The sequence below is a fragment of the Pseudorca crassidens genome, chromosome 8 (genome assembly GCF_039906515.1).
Source record: "Pseudorca crassidens isolate mPseCra1 chromosome 8, mPseCra1.hap1, whole genome shotgun sequence".
NCBI classification, from domain to species: domain Eukaryota; kingdom Metazoa; phylum Chordata; class Mammalia; order Artiodactyla; family Delphinidae; genus Pseudorca; species Pseudorca crassidens.
In genome coordinates, this window is record NC_090303.1 from 31295833 (window position 1) to 31323326 (window position 27494).

General features: G+C 46.1%; 2 protein-coding genes across 7 annotated transcripts in view; one reads left to right on the forward strand and one right to left on the reverse strand.

Annotated features, from left to right (window-relative positions):
• DMTF1 (cyclin D binding myb like transcription factor 1) overlaps positions 1 to 5358 on the forward strand; it is a 43895-nt gene extending 38537 nt beyond the window's left edge. For all 5 annotated transcript variants that reach the window (XM_067746103.1, XM_067746106.1, XM_067746101.1 and 2 more), the window contains 4 exons: positions 2107 to 2262; positions 2809 to 3186; positions 3765 to 3912; positions 4065 to 5358. In XM_067746103.1, the coding sequence (XP_067602204.1) occupies positions 2107 to 2262; positions 2809 to 3186; positions 3765 to 3912; positions 4065 to 4174 (792 nt within the window). In that variant the 3' untranslated portion in view covers positions 4175 to 5358. The remainder of the gene's footprint in view (positions 1 to 2106; positions 2263 to 2808; positions 3187 to 3764; positions 3913 to 4064) is intronic.
• TMEM243 (transmembrane protein 243) lies at positions 5179 to 26570 on the reverse strand. 2 transcript variants are annotated; one of them, XM_067746109.1, is made up of 5 exons: positions 26347 to 26570; positions 25515 to 25800; positions 8210 to 8260; positions 7057 to 7161; positions 5179 to 5787 (listed from the first exon to the last, which is right to left on the reverse strand). In XM_067746109.1, exons 2-5 carry the CDS (start codon positions 25590 to 25592, stop codon positions 5665 to 5667), a joined length of 357 nt encoding a protein of 118 aa, XP_067602210.1. In that variant the 5' UTR covers positions 25593 to 25800; positions 26347 to 26570; the 3' UTR covers positions 5179 to 5664. The 2 variants fall into 2 exon arrangements, with proteins under 2 accessions (XP_067602210.1, XP_067602211.1); XM_067746110.1 differs by lacking the exon at positions 26347 to 26570 and having other exon boundaries at positions 25515 to 26302.
• Positions 26571 to 27494: the final 924 nt, after the last annotated feature.

The following is a 27494-nucleotide window of genomic DNA, read 5'->3' on the forward strand; positions in this document are numbered from 1 at the left end:
AGCAGAAACAACTCATATGTCCATCCGCTGATAAATGGGTAAATAAAATGTGCTGCAGCCATACAAATGATTATTTGGCAGTAAAAAAATATGCTACCACGAGGATGAACCTTGAAAACATTATGCTAAGTGAAAGAAATTAGACACAAAATACATAGTGTACGACTCCCATTTATCTGAAACGTCAAAAATAGACAAATCTGTAGACAGAAAACAGATTAGGGGTTAACTATGCTAAGAGGTTTTGGGGAGAGATGGGGCATGACTGCTAATTTAAATGTAATTCCTTGGAGGGGTGGTGATGAAAATTGAAAAGAAAAATGCCCCAGTTCTTTCCCTTCTTTCTAAAATAGGTAAACCCAGAATTATTAGCTCATTTTTCATGAAGAATATATAAAGTATATTTTATTTAAATTATGTCAAGATTTATTTGCTGTGAAGAACATAAGGGGTATTAGTGCAACAGTTTATTTATCCTATCCACAGCCAAATCTCATAGGAATGGCCCACCTAGCAAAAGGTTCTTTTGTTGTTGTTGTTGTACACGGGCCTCTCACTGTTGTGGCCTCTCCCGTTGCGGAGCACAGGCTCCAGACGCGCAGGCTCAGCGGCCATGGCTCATGGGCCCAGCCACTCCGCGGCACACGGGATCCTCCTGGACCGGGGCACAAACCCGTGTCCCCTGCATTGGCAGGCGGACTCGCAACCACTGCGCCACCAGGGAAGCCCCAAAAGGTTCTCTTTTGGATCTCCTACTAGGCCACTTGCTTAACTTAAGCCTCGGTTTCCTAATCCATTGGTCTCCAAAATAGGGATGTGTAAGAAGACCATTTGCCATAGGTAGAAAACAACTTCGCTTTTCTGCCACCTCACCCTCCCTTTCCCCCGGCCTAATAAACAATATATACACATATATTTAGGGTATGTGTTCAGGTTTTAACTTACAGGGTCACAATCAAATACTTAGAGACTCTTATTTATAAATAAAACATGATAATAGTGCCTCAGCTTCAAAAAATTATGAGCATTAAATGTATTTAAGCATATTAAATAAAATACATGTATATGATATACATGTACATGTAAAGTATTTATTATACTGCCTGATCATATGTGATTAATAAATACAACCTTTAGGAAAACAGCTAGCTTTCACTTTTATAGAGAGGGAGGGGAAAAAGTGAGTTGAGTCCCCATTGTGTGCCAGGCACCATCACAATCATTTCTAATCCTCAACAAACCTTTCTATGAGAAGTAGTTACTGTATCTGCTTTAGCATTACAGAAACCTAGATTCAGTGAGTCAGTAGCCAGGAGAGCTGCTGTGGCCTAAGTCCACAAGACCACATCAGACTAAAGAACCCAGGCTATACGACTTTAACTTCCAGCTCTATTCTAAGTGCAAAAACTTTTCCTTCAGAGTGTTAGGATAAACCAAACTCAGATTATCACGTAGAAGCTTATGGTTGTGAAACGTGTGTTGTTGTTCAATAGTTTTGTTACACTTTCATAAAAGATCTCAAAAGATAAGCGTACTGTCAGTGAAACAGCTTTTCAATTAGAAGTTTTTTCTTTCAATGAACACTAATTGCTATTTCTATACCTTTTCTCTGAACATAAAAAAATTTCCTAAAATTATACTATGAAAAAAATCTATTCAAGTAAGTAAACACTGCCATAGTGCCTTTTGGAAAATGTGAAGCTTTTTTAACTGGGAGACTGCTAGTTTTTATGTGCTACAGAGAAGGGATAAAGAGGGGAGACGAGGCATGCTGGATTACTGTGCTAGAAACAGTGGCTTATGAGACCATGTCTTGGACTGAAACAGATAGCTGAGACCAGACCATAGACATACAGGGAGTGAAGAGTAGGATCAGGCCTTTCCTCTGTTAAAGCTGCAGGCCGAGAAATGACTTACAACAGATAAATGGTCCAGGATGTTATACCCTTCATTTTATTATTTGCCCCTTCCTGATTGGTAAGTACATTTGTGGCTAGTAAATTAAAGTCCCCGTTTTGGATGTAAAGCTAGACTTAATGGGTACTAAGTGTACTTACTCAGTGGTTTGATGCACCTGTGTTGATCTTATTTTTCTTCTTCCTTCAGTCTTTCCATTTACAGCCCACTGGCACTCCAGGCACCTACCTACTTCAAACAAGCTCAAGCCAAGGTCTTCCGCTAACTCTTACTGCTAGTCCCACAGTAACCCTGGCGGCTGCCGCTCCCGCTTCTCCTGAACAGATCATCGTCCATGCTTTATCTGTATGTCACCTTACATAAATTCCTTGATTTTTCTAGTTTCTGTAGAAAAGACTCGCTAACTGATAAGTACCACCAGAGATGGACTCATGTGCCTTCAATTACAGTATCTTGGAGGAGGGGGAAATAAATTTTGAGCTCCTTTCAAACACTTTAGTATCGATACCTGTTAGGGACCAGGATTAGTTGATACAAAATATAAGAGCCAATACTAATGTAGTCCATTTATTTAAACAATTCTTCCTACCACTGTTGTCCCAGGAGCAATGTTTTACACCTTCACTGGGGTACATCCCTTGTTCCCTGGGTCTCCTTACATGCCATGGACTTCCGTTAGGGGAAAAGGGATATTACGAGAGCAGAGGCCCCACTGTGTAAAGAATAGGGTTCTAGAAAAACAGTGATAAGAACACTGAAGTTCCAGAGGTGAGAGAGAGGCATGAAGGGGACAATAGGGTACCACTTATAAATATCATTTGTTGTCTATAACTTTAGTCTGGTGGGTACTTTTTCATTTTGCCACTGATCGTTTTCTTTAACATTTTATAGCCAGAACATTTGTTGAACACAAGTGACAATGTCACAGTGCAGTGTCACACACCAAGAGTCATCATTCAGACAGTTGCCACAGAAGACATCACCTCTTCCATATCGCAAGCAGAACTGACAGTGGATAGTGATATTCACTCATCTGATTTTCCTGAGCCTCCAGATGCCCTAGAAGCAGACACTTTCCCAGATGAAATTCATCAGCCTAAGATTACTGTAGAGCCATCATTTAATGATGCTCATATATCCAGATTCAGTGACCAAAATAGCACAGAACTGATGAACAGTGTTATGGTCAGAACAGAAGAAGAAATCTCTGGCGCCCACCTTAAACAAGAGGACGCGCCCTCCCCTTTAACCCGGGCTTATGTCACTGAGGTAAGCTGCACTTAAGGAAATAGCCTTAAGCCTCAAACCTGCACTTTGGGAAAAGCCTAGAAATCATTTATGGAAAGATGTCCTCAGTACCTCCTATTTTCTTTAGACACACAAAATAAAGCACAAACCCCTACCTGACCTGAAGTATCATTCAACCAGCAGTGTTGCTCTTACCACAGTTCCTCACTAAAACCTTTCCTTCTCCACCCCCTATAGACTGAGAAATGTTTGTTGGAACCCATGGAAGCATTTTCCTGAGGATGGTTTGTAACAGGTCTTTGTGGTTCAGTTTAGGAACCTCATCCCACAGTGTTACAGCTTTGTTTCTTCTATATTCAGGGTCTGTAGCTGAATTGGTTCTTTAAAATTACTTTTTGCTAGTATGTAATACATTGGGGTATGAGGTTATTACTTTTGTCCATTTTAAGACCTTAACTTTGATTTCTTTTAATTTTAACTTTAAAGTGGGATAATATTTGAAAGTTAAGTCCCTTCAAGCCTAAATATGTTTGGAGAATTAAGGAAAACTAATAAGGAATATGAGACAGAATCTCATTTTTTTAATTATTATTACTTAGGATTTAGGGTCTCCTACCATAGAAGAACAAGTTGATCAAACAACAATTGATGATGAAACGATACTTATCGTTCCTTCACCACATGGCTTTATCCAGACATCTGATGTTATAGATACTGAATCTGTCTTGCCTTTGACAACACTAACAGGTACTGTAACTCCTTCGAGTGCCTGATAAATCTTAAGGTGGAAATCTGCTTGTTAAATTTTCACTTTGGTAGAAGAACACTTACTCTAAATTCTTGACATGGATTAGAGGATGTATATATTTAAGATTAACTTGAAACTTATCTCATTACAGATCCCATATTCCAACATCATCGAGAAGAATCAAACATCATTGGATCATCTCTGGGCAGTCCTGTTTCAGAAGACTCAAAAGATGTTGAGGATTTGGTAAACTGTCATTAGGTAATTCTTAGAAACAGGTAGTTCAGGCAAAGAAGCCACACTGTTAATTACAACATCTCCAAAGAAATAGGAGCAACCCCCAAGAGGCTTAATTTACCATTCCTCTGGCTTTTAAATAGCTACAGTGCTCAAGCCACATACAGTGTTGCTGCTATGACTTTTTACCTCCTTTAAATATATCATCTGAGGTCTAGTCTTATGACAGTGTAGCTGAGTGGAGCACTGGGGTCTCTCTTAACTGTAGAGATCCTAGTGATCAGTGTTACTTGTCAGCGGGGAATTTCATTCACTTTAGCTGAGAGAAGTTTAAAATCACCAAAGCTTAACTACTGTTTTAAAAGCAGTAATATTCATCTCTAAAGATCAGACATGGCACTCTATCCAGTCTCAAATAGGCCTGTTTATATTTCAGAGAAGCTACATCACCATGGTCTAGAGCTTACCAGTGACCTTCTCCACAAAGCTTATCTTCTAAGTAGTTTGAGACTTGGGGTGTGGTGGTTACTTTTGGTTTACCCATTGCTGGCAGTGGGAGCTGATTTAGGCTGGGCGAAGAGGAAAGCATTAAGAGATTAAGAAAATTCACTACAGGCTTCTTTGTTTTAATATGGATGAGAATAGGAAGACAAAATTCATGAGAAGCTAGTTTTCACCCCCTCAGAACCCACTGTCATCAGTTTACAGAGTTAGCACTTTGAAGTAAAACTAAATGGGAAAGGAAGTAAAGTTGTCTATCCTATGCCATGACCTTTTATTACATGTCTTGCTATGTAAGTTACCCAGGAAATAGTTGAGGAGAGGATCAGAGTTTGCCGTTCACTTAGTGCATTAACTGATGGGGGTTTGATATAACTTCTCCCTCTCAGGCAATTTAAAAAAACAAAATTTGCTTCTGTAATGAAAGGAAACAAATCAAGAGTCATTCCTATACCAGAGAAGGTTAAGCCAAAATTAGCCTCTAGGGCTTTAATGAATATGACCCCTATAGAAAAGTCAAAAAAAACTTGTATAAATTATTTTATTTATTATTGTAATTAGATTTACACAATCAAAGTTGTCTTTTCACCGTCTTGTGTTTTTTGTTAACGTGAAATTGTAGTTATAAGCAAAAGTTGGTTGCCTAGGGAACAATAATTGTATATTCAGTTTAACAGAAATAAAAGAGTATTTGTCTTAAAATGCAAGATTGTTTGTTGCATAGCCTTTCACCATGCAATTACATTATAAAAAATTTTAATTTCAAAAGTGAAAATGACTTGTGCTGTTTGAGCTTTAAGGGGGAATGTTTAAGTGCAACATCAGCTCCTTAAAGAAAAAGCAAAGGATCTAGGATATGTCTCCCCTGCAAGAGGGAATTTAGATTTACAATTAACATGAAAATCATGTATCAGACTTATGCAGGAGATTGTTCAGCATACCTTATCCAGTTCTTATTCAAGTCCAAATATATAGCTTTGAAGAGACCTGGTAAGTATTTCTCCTTGGCAGACTCACTTTCCCACATCATGGAAGTACAAATTCGCACATATACATAACATGATGATAGAAAATAAGATATAGTAAATTAGGTTTCTAAATTTCGGTTCTAAGTCTCCTTGTCGATACCAGTAGATCTAAAAGAAGAAGAATTAAATAAAAGTTTAAGTAATAGCACTGGGCTGAATATTAAAAATTTAAAATACAACTAATTCTTTTCCACTGTGACCAATTTTATCCACATACACTTTTTCCCCCTGAATTTTGAGACTAATGCAGCCAGAATTTTATTCTTATTCTTTATAATTCAAGTGGTACCAACTGAGTTTCCATATCCAAGACCATACTTTATTCTTGCATTCTCAGTTAACCTTGTTCAATGTTTAAACCAAGAGTCCACAGTCATTTGGCAGGTCATCCAAGAACAGATATTTTAAATATATTTGAGTAAAACGTACAGCTCTTTTAGGTACTGGAAGGGAGGACAACTTTTTAACTTATTCAAACTGCCAACAAAACTAGGGCTTTACACGTGCATATATTTGGTTTCAACTAGATCAATGTCAGTCACTTCTGGCTTTCGGCTGGGAGTGAGAGGAGAGCATTTTCCCAAGGCTCTCAAAGTGGGATGGGCCAATTCTTTCCTCAGGAATATAGCAGAATCAATGAGTTTGAATCTGGGAAATGTCCTCTGGTTTAACTTTAACTCAGATAAGCCCATTATTATGATTTAAACCTTATGTGAGTCAGAACAATTATCTTTAAGAGCTTACTGCTTTAATTCTGCCTCTCCTCAAGGGAAATGAAAACAACAGCCAGCTAATGAAATGACCGAACACTTGGCAAATACCCAACTGGGAGTCCACCACCATCTTTATTTCTTTACCTAAAAGAACGGCTTCTTTGTAGTAAAATTGAACATTCTTGTGACAAAGGTACAACTGTAGCCTTAGGTTTCCAGAGATTTTGGTGTTAATTACTTTCATTTGGGGAGATAAAGCTCAAAGATTAAAACAAACTAGTTTTGTAATTATTAGAAACAGAGGAGTAATGGCATTTCCCAAAGCCTGTTGGGCTTTGTATGTAGTTCTTGAAGGAAGATGAATTAAATACATCACATCAAATCTTTGGCGACCTAAGTCTTTTTTTTGTTTGTTTGCTATCAAGGGAGCGGAGTTTCCTTTTAGGGTTACAAGGTTACAACTCTGGGATTTAGGAGATAAATAAACTCAGATTCAAAAAAACCCTGCAATTTAACATTGAGAATTGTGACATGCTTTGGGGGAGAGGGGTGGCATATAATTAGAGACACCCTTTTATACAGATTGTCTACCAGAGCTGGGAGTTCTGCCCTAGGCACCTTCAGCCCTCAAGGATACTGAATTTAAATTCTAAATAGTACTCACAAGTATGCAGGCAGTAATACTACTCAAAGAGATGCAGACAGCAAAAAATATATTCAGCGGTTTTGGAGGTAGTTGAGGGAAAACAAAAGCACTGATCAGCGTTACCTGTATGAAGAGAAATTATGTCAGGCCTCAGGAGTAATTCCCAGACTTGGTTAGACTGGCATTTAGGCAATGTAATAGTATAAAATGCTTCACATTGTTAAATGATATCTACCACCACGTTTGCCTTCTGGAATGTTAATATTTAATAAAATATTAAAATACCTTCAATTGTGTTATTTCTTTTAGTACTTCTACTTAACCTTCCTAACCTTTTCCTCCTTTATGAGAGGAGACAAACCACCACAGAACAGTAAAACTAGCCAACCTCAAAATAACCTCTTTATCAAAGATTAGATAGCATTTAAACCTCATCCCCAGGATTAACGACTATACTGAAAAGTTCTAAACTTTTTGTTATTTTGAATACTCCAGCAAAAAAATATAACCAAAACTGTTTTTGCTTAACATGAAGAATTCTAAAAAATAGGTTTCTAATATCCTATAGTTCTGTTTCTACCTTAGATATAACATTTTACCCATTCTTTTTATTAAGAAGTCATGGAGACAAACTTCACTAAAACTTATATTTAATGAAAATGTGCCAAAGAAATGTCATTCTCAGACCGGGAAATGTAGCTTTGTTTTATTTTATTGTGATAGCACCAAGCTGTAGTACACAGGATGAAAAATTAAAATCTTTTGAAACCAAAGGATAATGAACATGCTTCAAGAACCAAATAAAAGTAAAGGCCTGAGCAGAAATGGGGAAGTTGGGTTATGTACAGAAGAGAGTTACTGGCAGCCACTGACATAGTACAGATTTACTAGGCAAACCCAGAAAACCAAGTTATTTGATTTGTGCTATTTCACCTTCAACCAGGGGGTGAGAGTGGAAATCAATTAGCTACTCCACTTACCAAGTGCAGTTTTGTTTAAGTGTCAACAAAATTGAAAGCATTACTTTAACTATGATTGGAATATTCCACTTGCTCATGTACTGGCCCCTTCTAATTTTTTTTTTTTTTTTTTTTGGAGAGTTGATTGAACCACAATATTAAGGTTTTCAAAACTTTGGCTAAGAGCCTGGGTGAGACACAAAGATACTTACTAGAATCAACAAGGATGTTAAGCTGCCAACAACTAAATTGATGATTCGATCCTGAAAGAGAAAAGAGTTTTTGAGCCATATGATAAACCCATGGCACTTTAGAAAGATACAGTGCAAGGCATTATGGTGTTTTAGAATGGAGGAACCAGGATCCTGCCCCTCTGAGCTTCACACAAACAACGGCCAGAAGGGCAGAGTGTACTGAGCCACCGGAGTAGAGAACGTATTTGGGGAAGATGGACAACTAACTGGAGAAGTCTGGTTTTTATTTGGCTGCACCAGGTCTCTTAGTTGTGGCATACATGATCTTCGTTGCGGCACGTGGGCTCTCTTTGTTGCAGCATGTGGGACTAGTTCCCTGACCGGAGATCGAACCTGGGGCTCCCTACACTGGGAGCGCGGAGTCTTAACCATGGACCACTAGGGAAGTCCCTGGAGAAGGTTTCTTGAAGGGACAGGACATTTTTACATTAGGGCCTTTTGAAGACTGGGAAGGCCTGGATGGGGAAGGAAGGCTTACAGATAATCCACAAGCTGCTGGAACAGTACTAGCAGAAGCAAAGGGACAGGAGCACGGGATGGCCAGCCGAGAGCCTTGGTGAAAACAGTAAGAAACCAGGCTTAGATGACGTCAAGTGCCATCGTGAGCTTGGACCTATTTGTGATACAGCTTAAGTGTCCTTGCTTAATGTAATCTAAAAGTAAACGCAACGTAGAATCATCTGAATGAGGAGCCTGGGGTTCTACCCTTCGAGATTGCTTGTTACTCCCATCCCTACCCCAACCAACTCCAAAGAATGGTTTGAAAAACTGATCTGATCCAATCCTGATTTTACAGGTTAAGGTAAATTTAGGTCCAGTGAGTGTTGTTAAATTATTTGCCTAAAATCATACAGCAAGTTAGAAGCAACTCTGAAATAGGATATCTAAATCAGGGTCACTGGCTAGATGGTTTCAGTTACAGGAACTGAAAAGTTAAAGTATTAGTAATATAAAAATAGTAGTAGTATATACTAATAATGTATAATGTGTATTAGGTTGATAGAACTTATTTACAGAGCTTACAGAATAAGGTGGTAAGGGTTTAACACCTGATGAGGAAACACTACCTTATGGCCAATGAGAATATCAGGTAATCTTAGTTCTGAAAAGTCAAAGCTGAAGTCTTTCAAGAATCAGTCTTAAAGACTGTTTTGGCAACGTCTGAGCAAAGAACAGCAGGATACAGAATATGAGCAGCCAGAAAACAAAAGCTCAGAGACGGGAAGGGCACAGGAACCTGCATTCCCAAGTTCTCTGCTTCTAAAGGTAAGAATCCAAAGAAGAGCCAGGCAGGCAAAGCTGGGAGGGAAGAGTGAAGCAAAGCCACGTGTATCTGGTGTCCCTGACCTCACCAGGGATAAACCACACTCCAGACCAAGGCCACTGCAATTCAAATGTTACACAGCACAAAGGAAGCTGAACTACTCCAGCCACACCCTTACTAAACTTGAGGTCTTATCACCACGTCAGCTAGATAAGACAACACAGCAGACACAAGAGTGTGAAACTAGGACCATGTGTTAGGCAAGAGACCCAGGGACAAATCACTGATCACTGTTAACTTATTCCCACACAAGACATGTGTATTTAACATAAAATGTGTTAACGGACAACCCATTTATGAGAAACCCATTGTTTCTGCCTTGTGAAAAAGTTTCAACTCAACTCTTCTGGTCTATTCTAAGAAGTCAAGAGTATTTGCTCCCATCTCCTTATGAGCTCCAGGTAGTGGCAACAGTCTGTAAAGGTGTGCGCATACCTCACAAGAGCTCTTACCAATAGAAAGAGGCCAGTGAAGAGGTTCAGGTGAGAGGGAGCCAAAATGAATCACTATTCTCCAAATGGTACAGCAAGTTTGCCAACCAGGATCGAAATGGGGAGGGGAGAGGGGTATAATGGTGAACAGATGGTGCCTACGCCAAAAGCTTTTGTATACCTTCTAAAAAATCCTGGGGTGAAATGATACTATGACTATTTTACAGGTGGCCACACAGGCTCCAGGAAATAGCTTGCCCCAAATCTCAGTACCAATAAGTGATGGAAACAGGATTCAATGCAACAGCAGATTCCATGTATACTTCTCAGGGAAACAGCAGCCTAGCATGCTAACTGCTGGTCTAGACAAAGAGATCAAGTTGCAAAGAGCACCCCCATTAGCAAAGTACTACAGTAAAGTGTTTACCTTTCAGGAATGAAGACTTCCTCGTAAGTGGTTGTTTTAGACTGTTGAACTTATCCATGGAAGGCTAACTGGTTTCAATCATTTATGAAAATATATCTAATCTTTAATGAATACTTCGCTGCTTGCCTTCTAGACAGTCCACTGTCTAGAATCCCAAATCATCTTCATGAATATCAGGTATTCTACTGTTAAGATACAGTCTCTCTGGGACTCCCAAGATGGGACAAACTATTTAGAAGACGGCAGAACTGCTTCTCACAGGGTCTCCTTTCTCCAAGCCAAGGCCTTGGCTTTAGGCCTTCTGCTGTTGAAGTAACCAGGAATCCAGACCAAAGAAATAGCAGAGTTAACTCTGGAAGGCCTCCTACTTCCTTCTAAACGCTTGCTACGCAGAGTGGTCTGTGGCCCAGCAGCACCGGCACCACATGAGAGCCTGTAAAAAATGCAGAACCTTGGGCCTTGCCCCAGATCTACTGAATCAGAATCTACATTTTAACAAGAGCCTCACATGATCTGTGTGCACATTTAAATTCGTGAAGCACTGCTCTAAAGTTTAGCGTCGAAGCTAAACCATTTTGAATACTGCTAAGTTCAAATCACAAAGTGGAGACCCCTCTCCAGGCCCAGAGCTGTTTCTTCAGGGCTTTAGCAGCTCCCCCTGCTTCCAGTCTCCAAAGGTAGAATAATAGAGAATAATTAAATCGCCCGGTGATTAGCATTTCAAAGGGCAGTGTTAGAGCTAATATGCTCCAAGTCAGAATCAGAGTTATCTCCATATCAGAAGCTAGTTTCTATTAACTCAGTTACTCTATGTCTCACAAAAACTAGCTGTCTCCTCCCGTTTTATTATTGCCCTATTTCCATCTAACAAAACCATTCTCCCTACCAGAGCTTTACACTTTGTACTGCTTATTCTCACTCCCTAAGGAAGTCCAGCAGGACCAGAATCAGCCTTAATGTTTTTTTGTTTTTTGTTTTTGCGGTACGCGGGCCTCTCACTGTTGTGGCCTCTCCCGTTGCGGAGCACAGGCTCCGGACGTGCAGGCTCAGCGGCCATGGCTCACGGGCCCAGCCGCTCCGCAGCATGTGGGATCTTCCCGGACTGGGGCACGAACCTGTGTCCCCCGCATCGGCAGGCGGACTCTCAACCACTGCGCCACCAAGGAAGCCCCAGCCTTAATCTTCATCCGCAGAGATGACAGGACAGGGAATTCGCTGTCTTCCTACAGACATCGACTCAGCAACAGGCTGAGAAACAGTCTTACCTCACGTACATGGATTTATGTATGTGAGCACTTGAACATACATACACAAACATATATAGCTTCGAGAGGGACTCAGCATACATTACCTCTTAAGGCATTTATTTATTCAGTTAAACATTATCTCAATTATCTCAGTAAAGCTGAAAAAAAATTATCTACTATATCCCAGATGCAAATACAACCGCAAATAAAACCATCTCTACCCTCCAGAAGTTCACACAACGCAGAGCGAAAGCGGGCACGAAGGATGTTACAAAAAAAGAAGCTGCGAGGGAAAGGGCTGGGATGCGATGCACAGGTGGAGAGAGCAGCCTGAGCCCAAGAGGCGCGTCTTTGTCTTCCTTTGAAATGGGGAAGGAGAAAACGATGGTTGTGCCTACAATGTGTCTGTACCTGGGATGAGAGGTTAACTCTGTGAAGCAGTAAGGAATACGTTATCTCCATTTACCAATGAGTAACTGGGTTCAGTCAGACCAATTTGCCCAAGGTCATACAGCCAGATAATGGCTAAAGTCTCCTATTCAATGCTCTTTGCAAAAGTGAGCAGTTCAAAAGGTCTAAGAATCCTTAGACTAATACATATGGGCCCGGAAATGAGAGTTAGGAGACCAAGGTTCTCATCTCACTGACTAGCTAGGTGACTTCAAAAGGATCCCTGAACCCATCTGGATCTATCACATGAGAGGACTGGGCTGATATCTGGTCCTGTCCAGTTTTAACAATTTATGGCTCTGGATCATCAGCTTCAGGCGGCACCTGGGCCAGAGCAGACCTATTCCCCAGCAATCAAAAGGCACAGGAGCCCCCCGAGATTGCTTGGTCAGCCATTAACCAGCACCCTGATACAAAACAAATCTCCAAATTCATTTCAAATGCTCCGGTGGTTAATGGTGGTTCTGGGAACATCCCAAATACCCCAAAGCTGGCATCTGTCCTCAGCAACCAGGAAAAACCCCGGCTCTGGACAGCCTGGAACACTAACAGGTAAAAGCACGCTTCCATTTCCACAGTCATTTGTTTCGCCTGCTTCCAAAACGGACCTAAAGCTTGGGCTATCACAGCAAAACCCTAACCCACTCAAGCAACAGTAAAAAGAGCATGGCAGGGCTTCCCTGGTGGCGCAGTGGTTGACAGTCCGCCTGCCGATGCAGGGGACGTGGGTTCGTGCCCCGGTCCGGGAAGATCCCACATGCCGTGGAGCGGCTGGGCCCGTGAGCCATGGCCGCTGAGCCTGCGCGTCCGGAGCCTGTGCTCTACAACGGGAGAGGCCACAACAGTAAGAGGCCCGCGTACCGCAAAAAAAAAAAAAAAAAAAAAAGAGCATGGCAAAATTCCTAAAGGGATCTGGGGACTAGAAAGAAGGAGTAAAAGGATTTACAAGGAAAAGTCTGAGTAAAGAAAACTTTTCTAAGTTCAAATGTTAGTACTAAGATTCCTGGCAGCCAAGAAGGAAGTACAATGGGTTTCAAAGCTCTCACTAATGACAGTAAGCACACTGCATCATTAGAACAGGCAAACTTCTCCTGGATCTAAGAAGAGTTTGTTGCACGGGTCTAGGCAAATTCTGGGAGGCAGAAAGTGCAGCTACTTCATACATAATTGCTTCTTATATTGACACGTAAAAATAGCTGAAGGCATAATGTCCCCAAAAGAGTGAGACGCGGGCTGAGAAGTGGGATGGCTGAAATGCCACACACCCAATTTAACTGCTCATCCTTCAGAGTGCAGCCCAGACATCGCCTCCACTGTAAACCCTTTCTGGACAGCTTCCTTGGGCACTCCTCAGGACGGGAGATGCCCCTGCCTCAGGGCTCCCGGGTCACGTGGCCCAGACTTTACACTTACGGAGTCACTGGCTGTCTCCTCCATTAGGACTGGAAGTTAATTAACCGTGGGGGAAGGCAGCCGGGAGGCTGGCACGCTGCCGGCCGGTGCTCTGAGAATGATGCTTAAGTAACAGAAACATAAATGGAAGTGACCGACGGCATTTTCCTTAGAGCGCCTCTTACCAGGAGAGGCTACTCACCACTCATCCGGGGCCTGACTTGTTAGAAATCTCAGCTTATGGTCAGAAGACAGCTTGGCCTCACTGGTCCAGGACAGACACGCGACACCACCGCAGAAGCCACAGCCTGGCCCTGCAGCCCAAGAGGCCGAGCCCTCACGGTGCTTCCCGGGCCAATGGCCCCATGGTAATACCAGGAGTAAACCATGGGCACCTCCAGGTCGGGGTTTCCCGAACCTGAGGACAGAAGCCCAGCCACTCATTGCCACAGCAGCAAGCACTAGTTTCAGAGGCACGACAGCAACTCCCGCCAGGAGCCGGTCCTTCCGCAGGGCTGCTCAGCACTCCCAGGGAGAAGCTATGCAAAACAGAAAGCTCCTTGCGGGAAAGGAAAACCCTGCATGGACAACACCACGAGAAAATTCCCTTACACGCCCTGGAGGGAGGAGGGGGGGTGGGGGAAAGACTGAGAATTCCGGTTTTGTGTTACTTCCACCTTCCTCTGCGACTCCATCAAAGTCCTCAGACAACATCACAGGCAGCCCTACAGACCCCATCCCTCCCCAAGTGCACTCCGGGTCAATCTTCACCCTCCGCACCTTCGAGTTCTCCGTCAGCCACCCCACCACCCCCTGAAACCCGTTCCATCTGAGCAAAGTACTTCCTGGTCCACACACAAGAGTTCTCCCGTGCCCTGGACTTCCCCTGCTGCCTCTGCCTCTCAACTTTCTCCCCAACAGAGCCTGTGCCACCCACATACTCATCCCAGGGTCACTGGGCCAGGAAGGAGTCGGGGTGGGGGGGGGGGTGGGCAAGGCATTTCCTGCTCCCCAGGCCAGAATGAGATGGCAGTTTCAATAATATCCTCTGCTATGGTCTGAAAGTTTGTATCCCTCCAAAACTGCTAGTTGAAATCCTAATGGCTAATGTTGACAACAGTAGGAGGTGGGGCCTTTGGGAGGTATGTAGGTCATGAGGGTGGAGCCCTCACAAGTGGGATTAGTGCCCTTATAAAAGAGGATCCAGAGAGCTCCCTACCCCTTCCACCAGGTGAGGACACAAACAGAAGTCTACAACCCAGAAGAAGGCCCTCATCCAACCATGCTGGCATTCTGACTTGGGACTTCTAGAACTGAAAGAAAGAAATGTTTGTTGTTTGTAAGTCACTCAGTCTGTGTGGTATTCTGTTACAGCAGTCCAGACAGACAAAAACATCCTCTATTTTTAAGATGTATGTCCCTGGCAGTCTCATGCCAACTTCTTCCCTTCCTCTTCTCAGCAAGCTCAATTATTTCAGCACCCGTTTGGCCAAATCCCTCTCCTCCAACCATCTCCTCCACTGCCCCTGAGCCTGGTCTTCCTCGGCATCCACTGACTACATCATTCCCAATCTGTCACACCAAAGACCTAACCTGACCATGGAGTCGGCAGTTTCAGCAACGCCCAGAGCCTCTCTGGTGGATGTGTTCATCTGCTCTTGATGCTTTGAAAACCCAGTCCCGAGTCACTCCCAAACCCTCAGCCACTTCCAGGCTCTGGTGCTAAGTCTTGCTGTGAAGCCTTTCAACTATCCTACCTGTTAACTGCCAGTTTACTTGTCTGTCTCCTCCTCCACGCTGTAAGGCCTGGGAGGCTGAGGGCCATGTCCTCCTTGTTCACTGCTGGGTTCTGGGCCACTGCCCATGACTGCAACCCAGCCCAATGCTGCACTCTCCAAGCTGTGTACCCCACAAGGCCTGTGCCCACCCAGAGGCAGGAGCACCTCTGTCTCACTCAGACAAAGCCAAGCCATGTGGCTGTGGGAGCCGCCACTACCCAGAGTGGAGAGACTTCTGAGTCTACAAAGGTGCCACTGTACCAGTGGGTGGGGAGACACCAGACATTTCCTTCTGCCAACCCTCTAATATTCCCAGCATATATAAGATATTCAAATATTAGCTGAAAAAACAAACTAACTGTGTTACTACAAATTCATGTATTCAGCTGGGCTTTCACTGTATTTTCATGGCCTTTTATTTTGAGTTGACTTTCGCAGTTGCTCTCCAGGAAGTGGTTTGAAGCTCCACCTCCACTCAGGTTCCCAGTCTCACTCTTGAAGCCTGTCCGTCAGCAGACATCTTTACAAAAAAAAAAAAAAAAAAAAAAAAGATGCTGAGAAAAAGAAGAACTCCCCCCGCCCCCCATTTCCACTCCTTCCAGCCTGAAGAGGACCGGAGGGCAGCCTGTTCCTCTGCCAATCCTGCACCCATTCCCTGGCCTTATTAGTTATCTCTGTCCTCATATCTATGCTGAATCTCTCCCTCATGGAGTCCATCTCTGGCCCCCAAATCTCAACCCCTCCAACATCAGAACAGCCTTCCCTCCATCCTGCTTCCCACCTTGATGTTTGGCATCTATTCTCCACCCTTTTTACATGCTTAGTGTAAGGAAGTTAGGAACGAAATAAAACAGGGTAAATGAAGAGTGACCAGAGTGGAGCTGGGGGCTATTTTTAAAAAGAAGGTCAAGGAATCCTCCTGTTTGAGCGGGGACCTTTTAAAGAAAAAGGAACGAGACATGCAAGGATCTAGGAGAAGTGTACTGCAAACAAGGCAGTGCAGCAAGTGCAAAGGCCCTGAGGCAGGAGTGAGCTCGGAAACTGGAAGGCAAAGTAGGCTAGGATGACTGAAGCTAGTAAGGAAAAGAAAGGGAAGAGCAAGGATTTGTGTAGTGCCTTTCTATCCTCCTTGTAGTACATATATGCTCCATGAGAAAAGATGCCCTCTCCAGCATACGGCACATGTCCCAGGATGCAGTACACACACAATTAAGCATTGAATCAAAGCACACATACATGCACACTCAACAACCGACAGCCTCCAGAAGACAACTATACTTAGCACAGCACTCAAGGCTCCTCCCCCGGCCCAGGCTTTCCTCTGACCATCCCTCCCAAGTTCTAGAGTCTGCTTGCAATGGAACACTCACAGTTCCCTCCCCCTTCCCGGCACTTTCCTGCTCCCACCTCTTCAACACAGTTGGACCTCCTGCTGGGGATTCCCGGTCACCTCCTCCTGTCAAATCTTACTCCTGATTCTGGGTCTAAAAATCAAAAGCAGTCTGACCTGATGTCCCCAGTAGAATTATCCCCTTCCTCCACGCTCCCTGGCACCTTGCTCCTCCTTTCATTAAAGGGCTCGACCCCATGTTCATCTTCCTTGTGCACAAGATCTTCAGGTCCCTGAAGACAGTGATTATCTTCTCTTGTGAGGGAAAGAGAAGAAAGGCAATCCAATCAGCATGTAGTAAACATACAAGGAGGGGACTTCTCTGGTGGCGCAATGGTTAAGTATCCACCTGCCAATGCAGGGGACACGGGTTCGAGCCCTGCTCTGGGAAGATCCCACATGCCGCGAAGCAACTAGGCCCGTGAGCCACAACTACTGAGCCCGCAAGCCACAACTACTGAGCCCACGTGCCACAACTACTGAAGCCCGCGCGCCTAGAGCCCGTGCTCCGCAACAAGAGAAGCTACCCCAGTGAGAAGCCCATGCACCGCAATGAAGAGTAGCCCCCGCCTGCTGCAACTAGAGAAAGCCCGCGCGCAGCAACGGAGACCCAATGCAGCCGAAAGAGAAAGAAAGAAATTTATTTAAAAAAAAAAAAAAAAGTGATTTTCCTTTTCTTCTTCCAAGTCCCAGGGGAAAACGTCTTGTCAGGAAAGCTCTGGAAATGGCCCAGTCAGCAGCCTAAGGGACAGCTGTCTTGGGACGGACACAGTGAGAGGACGTGACACATGGGAGGAGGTTTGGGTCCCTCGGAAGCAAGAAACCTCAGGCCTTGCCAGGGGGTCTCCTCAGTTCCCCCAGAGCTGCGTGGCCCTCAACAGGCAGGAGCTTCTCCCCAACACCGTGGCCGGAGGCAGCCCTGGAGACAGTGTCCCCAGGGTGAAGCAAGGAGACAGCTGACTCTGCGAATGGCGAGCCCGGGTCACGGGGCTGCTGTCCTGAGGCTTCGCAGAGAACCCTGGGAGTAGCGGCACGTGAGAAAAGCTTATGAGACTCACACACACCCATACTCGCCCACTCTCATGCTCTGAGCTCTCAAATGCACCAGGGCCTCCACGGCTGCCTGTAGCTCTGAACACCGACCTCTCCCTCGGGTCCCTCCAGAGAAGGTACATGTATGGACACTTTGAAACATTTCCCTTATTTCACAGATTCACGTTCTGAAGCATCTTGCAGTTGTGAATATTTCTGTCATACCCATCCTGCCAGATTCTCCTCCCCACAGGAGGAGAACACTTGAAATATATTATTCACAGTTAGGCATACTTGAAATAGAGTATTTTCATTGAAGCATCACTTAGGGAAATGAGATCACAGTAAAAATACAAAATAAACTTACTCCACATGTTTAAGGACCAAAATGATCCCTAGAGTCGGTAGCACAGGAAGTGCCGGATCTTTATGTGCTCCGACCTTCAGAACTGGGAGGTCCAGAGCAAGGGCTAGGACGTCAGGAGCCTGGCAGACCTGATTTACATCTATTCTCCCACCACATGCCTGCTTGTGGCCTTGGGGAAGTCACTTAACTCTGAAGCCGAAGTTTCCATATTTGTACAAATAAATCCATATTTGTACAACGGTCGAACACGCAGGGTTGCTGTTAGGAATCGGAGATAATACACGTAAAGCCCTAGAACAGAGTGCCATTTAGCGGAGTCAGTAAACGGCTGCTCACGTTAGTATTATTTCTACCTCATCTATTGGGGCATCTTACCAACAAGATTAGGTCCTCAGAGATGAGTGGGACCCAGACCCTCTCCCAGACCCTGGCCCCCATTTCTAGGGGCCACATTCCATCATCCCCATAGGGACACTCAAGTTTGTCAACCCACGTTGTCCTTATGGCAGTGCAGAAAATATGGTCATTATACCTACACATGAACTATGGACTGACCCCAAGAAAAAGAAATGGCTCAATTTAGTAGACCCAGTCTATTACCACAGAGCTGCAGAAACCTTGTCTACGGAGGGAAAAACTCAGCAGACCACCAGCTTCTGCGAGGCCAGGGCTCAGTTTAAGTTTTTTATACAGTACTGTGTTATGTTTATGGCCTCTTTGCTGAAGCTCAGCCAGGAGAGGAGAGAGTGACGCCCTTAGCTGCACGAGAGCGTGAAGCACCCCTTCCTGTTTTGGTACCCAGCGCTCCAGGTTTTTGAACACGAGCCCCCGCCTTCTACTGATGGTTTAGAATGTCCCAAAAAAGCAGGTTACTTTTTAGTGATGCTAGATGCTCACTTCACTTAAAATTTAATATAACTAAGAATATAACAAAAAAGAAGCAGACTCACAGAGAACAAACTAGTGGTTACCAGTGGGGAGAGGGAAGCGGGGAGGGGCAAGATAAGGGCAGGGGATGAAGAGGCACAAACTTTTAGGTATAAAATAAGCTACAAAGATATATTGTACAACATGCGGAATATAGCAAATATTTTGTAATAACTATAAATGGACTGTAACCTTTAAAAATTGTAAATCTCTTTACTGTACACCTGTAACCTACAAAATATTGCACATCAAGTATACTTCAATTTAAAAAAAAACTTAATATATATAAAATCCAGAACTAGGTAAGGCACTATGCCGAGTGCTAGAAACGCTGGAGAAATAAGGCAACTGGCTCCTACCCTCAAGGAGCTTAGACTCTGGCCAGGGAGGCAAGATCTATACAAATCCCTCACAGCACAAGGAGTAAATACCAGGAGACGTCTCTGACCACCAGGATCGTAGGAGGGAAGCACGGATGCAGACTGGGTCGTGAGGGAGGTTCGAAGGTGGGAAATTAGACTGGGCAGGATTCCGATATGTGGGGAAGAGAGGGTGCTACGGCAAGAAGAAGAGCATTTGCCAAGAGCAGGGAGGCAGCTCAAGGCAAGGGATCCATGGAGAGGTGCCAGTCTGGACTGGGCATCCACAGAGCAACGGTGAAGACCAGGGACGTCAGCCTCCCTATTCGCCAGCATCCTCTGAAGAGCCTTCTCAAAATACGAACGCCTGAGTGCAACCCCCTGAGATCCCCAGTCCTCTGGTCTAGGGGTGGGGGAGGAAAAGACTTATTAGAGCAGGAAAGAAGAAAGTCCTGGCGTCTATCAGCCTGCACCGTTTCTCCAGCACGAGAAATGGCAACTAAAAGTGGTTTGGCCGCCTGGATGATAGGCAAGGGGACAACAGATCCGATCCCCTGGGCGACTAGCTCTGCTTTGAGGGAGACAGGTGTTGTGCTCAGAGAATCACCCAGAAGCTGTGTCAAGAGGCTGGAAGCCCGCACCCCTAGGAGGACAGCCTTTGGGGCCCTGGGCAGGCGGAGGGGCGGCAGGCAGACACAACAATCCTAACCACAGCTTTGTTCTTAATGAAGCAACAACCCTCACCTCCAAACGGAAAAGGGCAAGAAGTAGCATTCTCATCTTACACTACGACTTGCAGAAGCCAAATGCTCCAATTCTGAATGGTCTGAATTCGACTACACGTCATCAAAAGACCTTGATTTTCACTGTTTTTGTTTATTTGCTTTTTTTTTGCAGGGAGAGGAGGAAAGGATCAGGAAAGTGCTTTAGAACATGGAACTTTCGCCTTTGGAACCAAACATCTGAGCCTCGGGACCCACTAACTTGCTCCCTACACGGAAGGTCCCCCTCTGTTATCTGACTCCAGTGTATGCGCCTTCCTCCAATGTCACTCACTTTTCTTACATCACATCCAAGTAGAAATAAAGGGGCAAGAACGGTCACCACCCTTCTCAGAGGATGAATCACTTACTATTAGTGAAAATCAATAGAAGAGGCTGGTCCAGGAACCGGCTTACACTACATTCCAAGGAATGAAGTACTCCCCCCTCGCCCATTCGCAGTAGCTGTTGCATACCGGTTTGCCCTCTTCCCCACAGAGAACCATCCTGCCTCTCCCCGCTAGGTTCACCAATCCACTGGCTGAAACTGATTTCGGATGATTCCGCAGCCAGCCAGTGAATCAAGAAATCAAGATCGACTCACAAGCCCTGAGGATAACTTAAAGCCTTTCCATTACCCAGACAGAAAGATGGCCCAAAGGAAATTTTAAAGGCAGGTGTGGACAAGAGAGGGGGGAATACCTCCAGGTTAGAGTTCATACTAGGAAGGGAGGAGCAGGGGATAGGTTCCTAGAGTGACATTTCCCGAAGTGGGTTCTGTGGACACTCAGCTCAGGCCTGCTGAGGCTGAGGGGGGTGCAAGGTAAGAACGGAGTAAGGCACTGACTGTGCCAGTGACAAAAGGCCAGCCACCGAAACAGCACAGGAAGTGGTACTCGCCCTCCCTCTCCAGCCACGGTCTCAGTGAACATTAGCACATTTTAAAGGTTCTGAGAAGTCCCGCAACAAAGAAAAATGTTTCACGATCGTGACTATACAACCACCGTGACTGATAATTCACTCGCTTTAGAACTGCACTACCCAACACGGGAGTACCAGCTGTATGTGGTCACTGAGCACCTGAAGTAGCTAGTCCAAACTGAGATGGGCTGTAAGTGAAAATACACGCTGCATTTCAAAGGCTTAGTGCGAAAAAAAGGATGGAAAATTATCTCCACTTTTCATATTGAGTACATATTGAAATGATAGTATTTTAGATGTATGGAATTAAGCATATTATTAAAATTAACTGCATCTCTTTATACTTTGTAAATATATGGCTACTAGGACATTGAAAATCACATACATGGCTCATCTTATATTTCTACTGGGTCGCGCTCCTTCAGAAAGTGCTAAGCAACAGCACATGCTCAGAAACCTCAGATACACTGTATTATCGTGGCATTTGTGCCACATTTGTTTTCCCCCGAAAGAGATGTGTTACATCCCAGAACTGGGGATGGAATAAAAACAGACGAAGAAAGCATCTGGACATTCTGACCAGGCTTGATGTGACAGCCCACCTAGCAATATGTGATTCCAAAGGTATCAAGGAACGACTATCCTTCCTCTTCTGGTCTATTATCCCTTAGATGTTTACGTAACAACAGAAAACTGTTTTGCTTTACCTTTCGCTCCAAGGCCGTATCTGTAAAGTTATTCCTAAACATCACGCTGAAGACTGAATAAATCTGGAGTCTGGTATCCTTCAGGGACTGCCCACGAGGGTGCTGCTCCAGGCCCACTGGGTTGTGTATTTCTATAGCAGATGCTAGTATCTTTCACTCACTCCATGACTTTGGGCAAACCACTTCACCTCCTTCCTGTGGAAGGGCCAAGTATGTGAACGTCCACAGGGCCTTCTGGACAATGTGACCCAGACAGTGTAAGTCACCTCACCATTTACTATCCTAGCCAACTCGTGAAACATCACCAGAGGAGAACCAGCTGTGTGACTCAACACGTAGCCTGCTTTGTAGTTCAGCTTCCCTGCTTGTGAAACAGCAGTAGAACTGGGCGATCAAACAAGGGAACGCTGAATGCAGAGCACGCTGCCCGGCACTGAGGAAACACAACTTCCCTCCAGACTCTGCTCCGTGCACTTCAGTCATCTTGGCCATAGAGGGAGAGGCTGGCCCTAAACCTCTCGTCCTTTCTAGGCTTAAAATTAACAGGCTATCTCTGGTCAGTTGTTAAAAGGCAAATAAGATTACTAAAAGCTCAGAAGACCTGTCAGAATAGGACAGGAAGTGGGCTTTCCCTTTCTGGATTCTCTTCCTCAGAGGCGAAAGCACGTTGGGAGCACACACATGCAGGGGCCAGTGAAGGGTTTCCCAGGGTCCCGGGAAAGCCTCCCTGCTCTGGCAGTGACTGCCCTCCAGTGGAATGGCTCCACTGTAACGTGTCCTATCCTTTCACTATTGAGGTCCCATCCCTGTGCGCTGCCCACTCAGGTCCTCAAAATCATTTGCTGTCATTGAAGACAGATGCCTCGGGCTTCCCTGGTGGCACAGTGGTTAAGAATCCGCCTGGCAATGCAGGGGACACGGGTTCAAGCCCTGGTCCGGGAAGACACCACATGCCGTGGAGCAACTAAGCCCGTGCGCCACAACTACTGAGCCTGCGCTCTAGAGCCCATGAGCCACAACTACTGAAGCCCGCGTGCCTAGAGCCCGTGATCCCCAACAAGAGTAGCCACCGCAGTGAGAAGCCCGCGCACCGCAACAAAGAGTAGCCCCACTCGCCGCAACTAGAGAACGCCCGTGCACAACAATGAAGACCCAACACGGCCAAAAATAAATAAATTAAAATAAATTAAAACAAAAAATAAAGACAGACGCCTCTCCTTCCTCGGATACAGCATCTCAATTTATACAAACCATGATGCTTCTTCCTATCCTCAGACCAGAAGTCTCTCTGCTTTCTCCATTCTGTACAATTTCTGTATGTCCAATCATTCTGTCAGCCCCACAGAGGAAACTCAAGGAAGCAATTCTGAGAGATCTGGAAATATATATTATTCTTATTTTTTTTCCCTCTGAGTAGCTGATTCTACTGTTATGACGCCTAAAATTGCCTAAGTAATGCTAGAGGTGTATGCTCTTGGATTAAATAAATCTGCAATAAACAGAGATACATTTGGAATAGTCAATTTCTTGGATGGGTTTCAAATCATAGGCAACAGGGAAACTTACAGTCATTGACTATTTAGGCCCAAGTGAGTCAGAAACATCAATATTTCTAAGTGTCTCTATAAATCAACAAGTCCCTTATGGAGTCATCTACCTCAGTATTCAGGGATCAAAGGAGGTCAGAGGTCTGCATCACCCAGAACCCCAACCTGTGCACCAAGGTATGTAGAGGAGACACTGAACTTCTTGGCTCTCAGGACAGTTGGGCAGCCAGATGCCCTGGGTCCGACCCCTTCAAGCAGCTAGCTGCCTCCATTCTCCAGGCCCCAAATCCTCTCCTAATCAAACCCCAATTTAGGGGCATCCATATCTGAAAGCCGAAGGCTACCAGACACTCTGAATGTAGAATCCATCCTCTAAGATCTTCCCCAAGCTTCCCAAAGTGACCACTTTCTCCCTGTTACCCCAACATGCCCCCTCTACCCCCTCTCATAGCACAGATCCAACTGCATCACGTTTGTTCACATATTTCCCCCATCTACCTGGGTTCCTCAGACGCCCCAGGGCCTATCACATAATGCTCAATAATGTTAGCTGACGGGAACTCCCTGGAGGTCCAGTGGTTAGGACTTGGCACTTTCACTGCTGAGGGACCGGGTTCAATCCCTGGTGGGGAACTAAGATCCCACAAGCCGTGCGGCCAAAAAAACTTAAATTAAATTTTTAAAAAATAATAAAATGTCAGGGACTTCTCTGGTGCTGCAGTGGTTAAGAATCTGCCTGCCAATGCAGGGGACATGGGTTCGATCCCTGGTCCAGGAAGATCCCACATGTCGCGGAGCAACGGAGCCCGCGAGCCACAACCACTGAGCCCGCGCTCTAGAGCCCGCGAGCCACAACCACTGAGCCCGCGTGCTGCAACTACTGAAGTCTGCGTGCCTAGAGCCCAAGCTCTGCAACAAGAGAAGCCACCGCAAGGAGAAGCCCGGGCACCACAATGAAACCCGGGCACCACAATGCCCCCGCTCGTCGCAACTAGAGAAAGCCCACGCGCAGCAACGAAGACCCAGCGCAGCCAAAAATAAATAAAATAAAATAAATTCTAAAAAGTAAGTAAATAAAAAATGTTAGCAGAAACAGGAATATCTACTGGACCAGAGCCGTGCTTCTCAAAAGCAGGTGTCTGTGGGCTGGGAATATGCAAAGTCACAGGATAAACAAGGAGCAACTTCTTAGACATAAAGCTTAAAACATTTTCTTATAAAGTCCCTTTGAGAAGAGAAAGCAAAATCCACATGGAGTTAAAAAAAAGAAATAAAGTAGTATTCTCCTGGCAGGCTGGCAGCTTCCAAATTCAGGGTCATGCCCCAGGCTGTCGGGTGTACAAGTTCCCTATCCTTTCTGCTAAAGAGGTCCCTGACTAAGCTGAGAAACCCAAGAAGCTCTGGACTCCATATGTGCCCTACTTTCTGAGAGGCTGAAAGTACTTTGTCAAGGGTCAAAGATCACCAATGCCACTTTCTAGGTAAAAAAAAAAAACCAAACAAAACAGGCTAATCTTGCCCAAACGGCTCAGAAAGTTAATGCTGGGGACAGGAAAAGAGCTCTCTTCAATTACTGGCCCAGGACATCACATGAATAAGCTTGTAAGAAGACATTATACTTTTTAAAAGCCTAAAATAATGTACTACTAGCTTGTTTGGGCCTGAGACACTTTGATCACTTCCTGGAATAGAGTCCCATCAAAGAAACCCTCATTTCACGCCTCTCCTCTTTTCCTCTGCTCGGCTGCCTCAGCAGTAAACTCTTAAGGGCTCTAGATAAACACGAAACAGAAGCACCTCTCTTGGGCTCTTACGGAAGCCTCAGGTGCACACCTGAAGCCTCTTGAAGGTCAGCACTCCAGCTGGACCAGCGGATGTGCAAACACCATGACCACCTGGCCTTGGGGAAGAGGGCTTTCGCACTCCCGTTTCGGACCCCCCGCAGCCCAGAACTTTCTGAACTTTTCTCCACTACCAGCCTTCAAGGCTCTTGGCCAGCCCTGTCCCAAAGAGGAAGCCGAGGGGCAGCGCAAGTACCTTGAGAGGAATGAAATGGGGTTGAAGGCACTTTCTTGCTACAAGGGCCTTCAGGGGCCGCAGAAGGACCCAGCAGGGCTCCGGGTCGGGAGGGAGCGGGGAAGGGGAGGTACGGACAGACACACAAACACAAGCACCCAGGCCCCGAGTCCCGGGCCGCACTCACCTTGGCCGACGTCTCTCCGAACAGAGGTCTGTTGTCGAGCCCACTGGTGCCGTAGGTCCTGGTGGAAAAGTCCTCCATTTTAGGGTTTCTTCACTGTCCCGAAGCCACTCAAAGCCGAGCCAGCATTGCCTCCCGAAGTCCCGGGTCTACGACTCGCGGCGCCGCCGGTCACCGAGCGCTCATAGCCGAAGCCCAAGGGGGCCGGAGTCCCGGCGGCGGGGGTGGACGCTCAGACCCACGGGACGAGGCCGCTCCGCCCGAGCCCCGCTCCCCTCATCTTGAACAGCTGCCGCAGGAAGTGAATAGAATCAAACACAGCGTGGCCGCCCCGCCCGGCGGCTCCCGCTTCCCCAAATCTCAGCGCCCGGGCCGCAGGGCTCGCGCTGCAGCTCACGGAGCAAATCGGCTTCCCCGGAGCTCCCCGCTTCCCCGCCCTCGCCACTCCTCTCTGTGACACGGTCATTTCTCGTGCTTTCTAAATGTTCTGGTGATCCCTTCACTATCGGGGCGGGGGGGGGGGCGAAGTTTTCCTGGAAGAAGGCATTACCAGCCCTCTGCACCGCTCCACCCCTCTCGCCCCAGTGGCCAGCGGCAAGAAGTGAAGCCGCCGGAGCAGAGCCGAGCGCTCCGCGCGCCCCTCCCACAGCGCTCTGGGATCAGGTCGCGGCGGCGCCGAGCGACTCGGATCCCCGCTCAGGTGTTGCCTGTACGCGAGGGCCGGCGCGCCTCCCGCAACTCCCCTGGAGCTGTCGGGGCAGTAGGAGGGGATCCCGCCTCAGCCCGGCACTGGCCGACCACCCTCCCGGAAGCGCCCCGCGCCCGCAGGCCAAACCTCGGCGTCCCCAGCCGCCCGCTCGCTGGGGAGTCCTGGTCGCACTAGGGAGCACGGGTCCCGGTCCACGCCGACGCCGGGAGACGGAGCAGAGACTCCGGGGGCGTCGCGGAGCGAAAGACTTTCCGGGCTGGCAGAGAGCGGGCACGCCGGCCGGGCAGTGCGCGCCGGGTCCCCGGGCCGCTCCCCGGTCGGGACCCGCTGCCACCGTCGCAAACCGACTCGGCCCGCCCAGGCCACGTCACGGCCGAGGCCGCCAATCCCGCGTGCCGAGGCGTCGCATTGGCTGCGGGGCTTTATTTCTAGAGGTGCCAGTTTATTCCCCGCTGGGCGGCCGATCTCCTGCGCTCCTTGTTTCTCAGCCTCTTAGTAATTAGCGCCTGCGCGACCCACGTGGGCTGAGCACGTTTCGGAAGATAGCCTTGCAGTGGGCTGAAACTTGTTAAAAACAACCAGCCTGCTTTAACCACCCCAGTCTTTGCACCACTAGCACGGAAAGGGGGTCGTTGATAAATATGGTTTAGGGTTGTTTGTATGTTTGTCCTGTGTTAGGGAACCTATGTCCTGGACAGTGACGGTCGGGAGGTAATACGTGCTTAGGTATGTCTTGGACTTGTCCACTCATCCTGCTGCTGCTGCTGCTGATTAAGCATATATATGCAGCCACAGAGAACCAACCCGTCGTTATGTCAGCCTCTTCGGGTTTGAGAACGTGGAGAACCGGAGGTGGACAGGCCCCCTAGGCAACATAGCGTCACTCTACATTTGGGATCATTTATAAGTATTAGGAAACGAATGCAACCACGCTAGGTACCCTGGACACTACGGCTCCTACACTGAAGAAAGCTGTGACTACATTTGTTTGCAAGGAGAGCCCGTGTTGCAACATTGTAGCCCTGTGACACTTAGAATCCAAGCAAAGATTCCACGTGGTCCCTCTAGAGTTTGGGACAAAGGATTAGGACAAGGGACGGACTAAGAGCCACAGAGGTACAGATGTGAAATTTGCAACACTGAGTAGAACTGGGCATGGTGCCTATCTGATCTACCAGTATTTTATAAATCATCTTCTCTTTGTTCAGGACTTTTTGTTCTAAGAGGAATGCTACACAATCTTGCACCCAGTTCTATTAGAAGTTAGACCCAGT